Consider the following 9,947-nt stretch of genomic DNA (forward strand, 5'->3'; position numbering starts at 1 on the left):
TTTTTTTTTCAAATAAATTTTACGGATTGATGACGTGCTTAAATAATATTTGGTGCTAATGCTGAGAGTGGTCCTTGCTAATTTTTTAAATCGTATTTCCACGTTTAATTAAAGTTTTATTATGTTTTTTTTTATTCAATTGTAAGGTTAAAATACAGATTAGGTACAAAACACCCTCCCCTCCCCATGTTAAGAATGGCTTTTTAAATAATAACGTTATTATTTCAGCACGGATCACTTTCTGCATGAGTACCGTACTTTCACCTAACAATTTAATAAACAAAACATGGTACTTATGCAGAGAAAGTACCGTGCTAGAATAATAACGTCATTTAGAAACTATCATCCTGTTTAAATATTATTAAAAAGATGTTAAAACTTTAAAAAATCGAAAAAAAAAAAAAACTAACGTAAGGCAAACGAATGATGTTAAAATTTCTTAAAATCGGAAAAACAAAAACAAAAAAAAGAAAATGCGAATCTGATGGTGGAAAAAAACTCCAGAAAAATGAATGTTAAAACTTCTTTAAAAAATCTGAAACGTTAAAACTTCTTAAAAAATCTGAAACGTTAAAACTTCTTAAAAAATCTGAAACGTTAAAACTTCTTTAAAAATCTGAAAAAAAAAACAAACAAAAAAAACATAGGACGAGAAAAATAGCTTAAATAACCCTGTTTCAATATTAAACTTTTAAACATCAAAAAAAAAAAAAGACATCTCACACCACGATTCGAACTCACAACCTTTAGATGATGACGCTGTGCTCTAATGAACTGAGCTAAGAGGACGTTGACGAGATTAGATCGTTTTTTTTAATAATTTCACTTATTCAAGTTACAACATCATATGCGCATGCATAGAGCCATCTTGTCATGAGAGGGTGGTTTTTGGCTACCCCTGCCTGTACAAAAATGGCTAGTTTAGGGTTAAGAAATTAATGCTTTGGGCCAATCTTTCGATATTTGTTGGGCGAAGGTTCCAGCTTGAAATTCTGTGGCCTGTGTTGAAAGTTTTTTCGAGACATACAAACACACACACATTTTCGCTTTTATATATATAGATAGATGACCCTCGACCCCACTTCTTCCTACTGGCTCCATGCCTAATTATCTTGGACACCAAATGAGGCTTTGGTAGTAGATAATGCCAGGGCCAGGGCCAAGCACTAAATACACCTGGCCCTTGTGCCGGACTTGGCCTTTTGGGCAAGATCAAATCACTTATGTGTAGTATCTGCCAGAACAGATACTGCAATCAAAGACCATATGTGGGGGCAACCCCACATTTAAGACCATTGCTCTTGTAGTAATCAGTTATTGGTCCATGTAGAGGAAATCCTTCATACCAATTGTCACTATCCAGTTCCCCCTCGGGTGAGCTGGTCCCCCTCCCCTTCACTCTCCACATTAAAAACCGACCTTGTGCCTAATTTTCTCAGTGGGGGAACAAATAAATATGGGCCCTATGTGTCGAGATGTCCAATTGATTGATGCTGGGGGAAAAACCCATCATATCAGACAATTGCTATTCATTTGGTGGGGGAAACAAACAGAAACTGGCTTGCAGCACCAGAGTTAAGTTGTGTGATGTTTGACCTTATTAAATTCTAGCACCTGTCAATTTAACTTTATAAACGTTAAATTAACACAATTTTCACTTCCTCTCCCCTCGTGGCCGAGCGGGTTAGAGCCAGTTTTTTTTTTTTTTCCTTTTTTCATGTCAAGGCTTCAGGTTCGAACCTACCTTCCTACCAAAACTTTTTGTTTTCTTTTACAACTCCAAACACCCGGCCAACGTTTTTTTTTTTTTTTATCTACCGCCCCCTCCCCACCTTCAAACACCCGGGCAATGGCGGGCACCCCCGCTAGTAAAATAATAAACACAGAATCTGCATTAATTAAAATATCATATTTAAGTGTATTTTCCGACCTGGCAATGACGGGTAGCTTGCTAGTATATATATATATATATATATATATATATATATGCAGGGAGAACCGACGTTGCCGGGATAGAATTAGGATCAGTGAATGTTCCACATTTATTATCATCAAGATCGTTTAAATTGCCCAATTTCTATCAAATCGATTCAATGCATGCTCTTGTTTAGGACCAATTGCGATGCACTGAGAAGAAACTTCACATGCCTCCCCCCAGTGATTTAGTTCACAATACAGTATAGTCTACATTACATTGTAGAGAGCCTATTGTTGATATAAAAAAAAAATATATATATATATATTTATGTAGTGGCTTGAACTAAAGTTTAACATACAAAAGTCAACTATCATGATTCAATTGTTTTCTGAACAGAAACATTCATTCCAAACGCGAATCTGTCTTATCAAAAAATCTACTGCTGATTTTATATGTCGGGCCCTTCTACTTATGTAGTGATAAAACTTCTTAGATGCTCTTTTGATACTAGACTTTATAGGGTTTTAATTTTGTTAAAAATCAGACTGTTCCTTCTTTAATCTGATTTTTTTCGATTATTGATTTTCGATACTTATCAGAAACATCCCAATACAAAATCTAAGAACACTCCAAGACACATAAAGTATATCTGTGTGAAATTTAATAAAAAATCAACCCAGCCGTTTTGGAGTCCATATGGAACGAACTATATATATATATATATATATATATATATATATATAAAACCTAACAACCAGCCGTGGTTCTCTCCAGAATGTGCTGCTGCCATTGCACACAGAAATCACTTTTTCCATTGCTTCCAACATAATAGATGTAATGAGAATAAAGCTGTTTCAGGACTGCCAGCAACCACTGAAAAAGAGTAATAAAAAATGCAAGAGAGTTGTATGCTCTGTCCGTTAAGTCCAAAGTAGCTTAGCAGCAGCTTGGTTTCAACCAGTTTTGGCAAATAGCAAACAGGATCCTGGACAGAAGCGTATCCCAACTATCATCAGGATCCTGGACAGAAGCGTATCCCAACTATCATCAGTGGACCTGAGGCAATCTCGTCAGCAGCAGACAAAGCCAAACAATTTTACTTTGCAGCTAATTCTACGTTATGCAGCTAAGGCCGTCACTGCCTCCTATTTCCTCCTGTATCAGAAAACACATCATGCGACATACAAATATTTGTGCATGATGTTGCCAAGCTAATTGAGAACCTTGATTCCAGTAAAGCAACTGGCCCTGACGGCATTCCAATTATAGTGTTGAATAAGCTTCAACCAGAACTAGCTCCCATACTTACAAAGCTGTTTAAGCATTGTCTTAAGGGGAATTGCTTCCCAACATCCTGGAAAACCTCATCTCAGTATGCCAGAATTCAGGTGATCGGTCATCTCCCTCTCAGTACAGACGCATAAGTCTCCTGTGCGTTGAATGTTGCTGGAATCTATGTTAAATAAAGAAGTAGTCAACCACCTCAGCAGAAATAACTTGTGACATGCAATATGGTTTCCATTCTGCTAGATCTACAGTAGATGTGCTAACGGTTATATATATATAGGATTAGCAAATCTCTCGATGAAGGCTTTCTTTTTAGGGCAATTGCTCTTGACATATCAAAAGCCTTTGATAGTGTATGGCATAAAGGCCTATTTCACAAGATTTCCAGCTACGGTATAGCTGGAAATGTCTTTTCAGTTATTAAATTATTTGTATCTAATAGGTTCATAAAAGTAGTGGTTGATGGGCAGAAATCTTAAGTTTACAGTATTAATTCTGGAGTCCCTCAAGGGTCCATTCTGGGTCCAACTCTCTTCCTGATCTACATCAATGATTTCCCAAATCACATTCTAAGATCATTCGTAGACATTTATGCTGATGACACTACCATTTATGGCAACACATAATAAATGACCAAGTTCTCCCTGGTTCTCTCTCCTCTAGTCTTAAGCATGTGGTGCAATGGGGAAAAAGGTGTCTGGTTACTTTTAATGCATCTAAAACCAAGCTTTTATCGTTACATCATTAATGCTCTGATCCCCATCTGGCATCAATTGAAATGAATAGCTCTCGTCTTGGGGAGGCTCCATATTTTGACAAAAATGCTTTGAAAAATGCTACTGATCTGAAATGGAACAGGTACATCAAATCTGTTGCCGAAGTCGCTGGGAAAATTGTGGGATCCTTCTACTACTCTAGTAGATATCTCACTGCTGATGCAAGTCTATCAATTTAAAAGCCAGGTACATCCAAGGATGGAGTACTGTTTCCATATCTGAGCAGGATCTGCTAGAAGCAGCTTATCCTGCCTTGATAGAGTTCAAAATAGACTTGGTAGCTTAGTGAGGTATGCCCTTTTCTCTTCCCTGCAACCTCTTTCCGACAGAAGAGATATTGCGAGTCTGTCTCTCCTTTACCGTTATTTCCATGCCAAGTGCTCGTCTGAGCTTCAATCTATGCCCCCCTCCATCAAACTTTCACAAAAAACAATTGTCTAGCTGAAACCATTGTGAATAATTTTCTCCACTCTTTATCCGTGCCTAATCCAAAATGTAGATTCCATGAACAAAGCTTTTTTTCTTAGAACAGCCTGGGAACTCTTCCGCTTGCCTGTTTTCCAGCTGACTACAAGTTAGTAGTTTTCAAGTCCAACATAAACACATTTTTGATGAAGCGTCCCCTTAAGTAATCCAATTTAGCAAATTTCCATTACTAATAATTACTACGATATTATCCCATTAACTACTGTACCCTTATCCTCGAGTGGCCTCTGGGCCTTGATAAGTGGCGACACTTATATAAAAAATGTACATTGCATACTTACTGTGTTTCTATTGATGAGGGCATTGTTCGGGTGTTGAACAAACTGGTCATGATAGACTAAAACATCCCACAAAATATTAAAGATGGTTGTTAGCAAGAACGATGCAAAAAGACAAAGATGCAGTCGAATCCGATGTTGAAGCCTCAGTGGCCTGCAAGCAGATTGTTGATAAAAGAAGTTAAAAATCAAGGAACAACTTTAAAGACCAAGACAAAAGCAAGCACGTAATAAACACAAGATTATGTGTGAAGGCACTTTTTAACATTCGATGTTAAGTATGGTTATCCTACAAAGTCTGTAGAAAATTCACTATTGAACTAATTGATTGATCATTATGGATTATATGGAATATATTTTCTAAGCAACACGGCGAATATGAAAAAAAAAGTGGAACACAGTGGAAATTCCAAGGCGCTTTCTACATCAATATGTAAAATTTACTGTTTATAATTAAAATTTTGAAATAATAAATGTCTGCCAGGGTCAATACTATTAAAAAAAAAAAAAAGAAAACATTTTTACTCGTGAAAATAACTGTCGTTGTTAATTAAATAGATATAAAACGATTATGTATCTTATTTCTTTTTCCTTCTTTTGCAGCAATTTAATTTTTTTTTAATGCTTTCTTTTCAGCGTAGAAACAGATGCAAGTTAAATATTCTTTGCTTATTGTAGTTTTATGTGCATTGAGTTGCATATCAATGAGGCTTCGTCCTTCAAAAGACGTTATGAAAGACTAAAGTAAAGAGGGGATGGACGTGTCGAATTCTTGGAAACGAATTGAACAGGTCGGAATATAAAAGTCGGACGAACACCGACAACAATCCATTTGTCAAAAATTACATTTATCACAAGATTCTTGCCAAAATTATTAGAAATAACTAAATATAGCATTCTTTACTCAAGACTGTCACTTATAACTTCGCTAGACATTTTTAATGAATTTGCGGTGGTTTCGGCTCCCCCTCCCAGATTGAAAAATATTGAAAATATTATTCAATATGTATAGTTGAAGGGGAGAGTTTTTAATTTGTGTGTTTTTAGTAATATATGTATGTTTTGAAATTTTGTGGAAATGTTACTTTCCGACCAGATCTTGTCTTTTTTTGTTCTGGTGGAGCAGAGTCACATGGAGTATGTGATTCCTCTGTGGTGTCAGAGACTGTATGAGAGTTGTGTGTCTGTCGGCTTGACTGTGGGTCTTCCAGTAGAGCTGGTTTCAGTCTGTCAATGGAAACAGTGTCTGTTTTGCCGTTTTTTGTGATTGGAAAATGTTTTTCTGCCCGACTAACTATTTTGTAAGGTTCTTGGTAGCGTGGTGATAATGGTTTCCTGACAGCATCGTCGCGGACAAATATGTACTCTCTGTCAAATAGTGTCCTGGGTATGTGTACTTGTCTCAATACCTGTCGTGTAGGCATGAAATGTATTTTCGACATCCTTGCCTTTAGGTCCTGTACAAATGTAGTTGTAGGATGTGCATCAACTTCGTTATGAAAATACTGTCCAGGCAAAGATAATGTGGTGCCAAAAACTATTTCAACCGGCGTACAACCCAAATCCTGCTTTACGATGTTCCTCATCGACAATAGGACCAAAGGTAAATTATCAACCCAGTTGGTTGTGTTTGGTCTCATTGCGAGAGATGCTTTCAAGTGTCTGTGGAATCGCTCGACCAGGCCGTTGGAATAGGGGTGATATGCTGTCGTCCGTATGTGTTTGGTGCCCAGGAGTAGGTTGAATTCTGCAAAAAGCTTAGACTGGAACTGTGTTCCTCTGTCAGTCGTGATAACTGCGGGTACACCGTATGTGGCTATCCAGTCCTTCAGGATCGTCTTTGCTATTGTGTCTGCTGAGATGTCCTTTAGTGGGATTGCTGTAGACCAGCGGGAAAATCGATCGATGATTGTCAGCAAGTAGGAATAATTTTGGCAAAGTGGTAGGGGTCCAACGAAATCTATATGCAGGTGAGAGAACCTGGCATCGGGATTAGTGAAAGTTCCAATTGGGGACTTGGTGTGTCGGTAGACTTTGCAACGCTGGCAGTTCATGCAGTTGCCAGCCCAAAGTCTGACATCTTTGTTCATTCCAGGCCATACAAATCTGTCGCTGATCATTTTCAGTGTGGCTCTTTTGCTAGGGTGAGAGAGTGAGTGAAAATGATCGAATATGCGTCTCCGCAGTGAAGGTGGGACATACGGTCTGGGTGTGGGTGTTGTCGTATCACAGTAAACCACTTTATCGCTAAAAGGACTTGGGACAGGAGTGAGTTTCAAAAAAGTGCTTTGAAGAGTTTGTTGCAATGTGGTGTCTGATGCTTGTTCCTGCGCCAGCAAATCGTGACTAAGAAAGTCTTGAGTGATGGAGTTTGTGTCTGGCCGAGAAAGTGCATCAGCCACAATGTTTTCGTCACCTTTAATATATTGGATTTCAGTGGAAAACTGTGATATATAGTCCAGGTGACGAGATTCCCTTGGCGAGTACTTGTCCGGACGTGAAGATAAAGCATATGTCAATGGCTTATGGTCCGTGTAGATAACAAATTGTCTACCTTCCAGTACATGTTTAAAGTGTTTGACTGCAAGGTAGATTGCTAGGAGTTCCCTAGAAAATGAGGCATGCGGGCTTTCCGAAGGCTCGATGATTCCATCCTCAACCATCTGTTGAAATTCCTGCTTGGCATATTTATATTTCTCAGGTAACAGACGTCGAGGGTTTGAGTAAACTGGAGGACCGGTTGTTTTAATGTGGTGTTGTGTGGTGTGTTTAATTTTGTCGTCAATGTTGAAAGGTTTGGTTATGTCCGGGTATTGATCCAAAACATTGACGTATTCCTTGGTGTGGTGGGTTGCTGCGCAGATTCCTGTTGGGCCGAACTCTGTTAGCGTTCCCTTCACTTTAATGTCTGTCATGTCGTCCGTGAGTGTTTGTTTGTGCATGTGGACAGACAGACCGTAGTGTGAAAGGAAGTCAGCCCCTATGATGGCCATCCTGACGTTGGCTTGTACAAATTTCCAGACAAAATTACGACGAAGTCCTAGGTGTAAGGTAAGTTCTTTAGTGCCATATGTCTGGATATGTGAGCCGTTTGCTGCTTGTAACTTAAACGTTGATGGAGCTGGTCTTTGTCCGGGTCGTGGTGGGATAACGCTTATCTCAGCACCAGTATCCACTAGGAAGGAATAACCACTGTTGCGGTCCTTAATGTAAAACAAGCGACCTCTTTGTCTCCCTCCAGCCGCAGTCGTCGCTATTACTGGCTGGGATTGGCGTTTCCCTGTAGCCTGTAATTACAGGGGCTGTTGCACTTTCTGGCGTTGTTGCCAAATTTGTAGTGGTAAAAGCAAATACCACCCAGGGGTTGGCTGTAAGGGGACCTCTCTCTACTACGACTCCCACGGCGTCTGCTTCGGGATTGTGGACGACCACTTGGCTCCCGGCTTTGAGTTTGGAAAGTCTTTAGCATGGCTTTCAATTCAGCCATCTCAGCTTTTAACTGCTGCAGCTCGCTGTGTTGGTTGCTAGGAGTGGCGAGTGCATTGACTGTTCATGGGCTGCTGGTAGATTCTAGTATTCGGTCAGCCGAGCTTGCTAACATGTCGATGGGGGTGGTGTCTACCATTGGAGCCAGGATTTGCGTCGCACTTGAGGGAAGTTTGTCCAGCCACAATCGTCGCAGTATATTCTCGGACATCGTATTTCGTCTGAGCTGTGACTTCATGTGTCGCAGTAGTTGTGACGGTGTCCTGTCGTCAAGGCTGATGTTGTTGAATAGGTCCCATAGCATGGCTTCTTTGGAGCGACCCATTCTTTGGATTATTGCGTCTTTCAGAGCATCATAGGAGTTGACTGACGGGACGTCGTCCAATAGGTCGGTGACTTCATCTACCACCTCTGGGGGCAAGGATTCCACCACACTGGCGAATTTGTTTTTCTGTGAGGTTATTCTTCTCACCGAGAATAATGCCTGTAATTGAGTAAACCAGTTTTTCACATTGCTTGAGTTGAAGGGAGGCAGACGGTAATTCGCAGAAACTTCAGGAACATCGTTTATATCCGCGCTGGTCATAGTGAAAGCTGAGGGTGAAGGATGAAAGAAGTTTTTTTTCTTTTTTTTTTTTTTTTAGGTGTAACACGTGTTTTGTGTTTGGAAAATGCGGTTCAAAAAACGTAGAGACTATTTACTTGTTCAAAACACTTTTTTTTTGTCAGTGTATGGAGAAATACACGTTTTTTTTTGTTTTGTTTTTGTAATTCACATGGTCTTACATGAAAAGCGTTTCGAAGAAAAAAAAGGGTAGAGAAATTTGTTTTCTTTATTTTGTGTGTGTGTTTCACGGGGTTTAAGGTTTGTTGAGAAAAAGAAATGGACAAATTGTTCGTTTTGGTTTGTTTTTGTGTCAGTTTTTTTTTTTTTTTGTATTTTTCCGACTCGTGGGTCGATAGAGAGGAGAAAAAAAAAAAGGAAAAAAAAGGATTATACGTTTGTTTTCATGTTAATTCCCCCGTGGGCAGGAAAAAAGAAAAATGGCGGCTTCTTTTTGGTTTGTATAAAGCTACCACGTGGGTAGATAAAACAAAAGACGCGTAATTCGAAAAGAAACGAGAAATATTCGTGTTTGTTTGTACAAAATTAATTACTCTGTTCCATACGACAAAGCTTGCGTCGTCGGGTCACCAAATGTGGAATGGGGAGATTGCAGTGGGGTGTTGTGCTCCCAATTAAATACATGTTCGTAAACGAAAAACTTGTCGCATGCAGTGAGACAGAATAACTAAAACTAACAAATATAGTAAAGTTTAAAGAGATGTTTTATTTCTCGTGTGCGCCTGTGAGAATAAAAATGTTATTGTGTACGTGTGTGTGTGCGTGTGAGGAGTGGAATTCAGTCCGCGTACATATGCGTGTCTGACGGCAGAGCTAATGTCTCTTGAAGGAAAAGGCTGGAAAAGTGTTGATTTGCTAAAACTCTTACCGGGTTGATGTTGACCGGCGGGCGAGTTGTCTCACCGTTTCGTTGCGAGACTGATTCCCAGAAGGAGCGAGAGAAAAAAAGAGAGAATTATCCGGGCATCCCCTTTTATATCTCTCCCAAGGGCAGATAATCAGGTCGCTTTTTGCGACACCTACCGGCTGGTTGGTGCAGTTATCGCTGGAAAGGAGCAGATAACTGCTACAAACCTTAAAATATATATTAA

The 9,947-nt window shown here is 39.4% G+C and overlaps 1 protein-coding gene across 1 annotated transcript; it reads right to left on the bottom strand.

The window, feature by feature from the left end:
• Positions 1-8,295: 8,295 nt before the first annotated feature.
• On the bottom strand, positions 8,296-8,817 carry LOC145263580 (uncharacterized). Its single transcript, XM_080120426.1, has one exon. It carries the CDS (start codon positions 8,815-8,817, stop codon positions 8,296-8,298), a length of 522 nt encoding a protein of 173 aa, XP_079976552.1.
• Between the last annotated feature and the right edge of the window lie 1,130 nt (positions 8,818-9,947).

This window comes from Euprymna scolopes, chromosome 39 (genome assembly GCF_053919585.1).
Source record: "Euprymna scolopes isolate OS-2025 chromosome 39, ASM5391958v1, whole genome shotgun sequence".
NCBI lineage: Eukaryota > Metazoa > Mollusca > Cephalopoda > Sepiida > Sepiolidae > Euprymna > Euprymna scolopes.

What these genes read in the sequence shown, in the direction of transcription:
- LOC145263580 (XM_080120426.1), bottom strand. Translation starts at nt 8,817, where the DNA reads ATGACCAGCGCGGATATAAACGATGTTCCTGAAGTTTCTGCGAATTAC.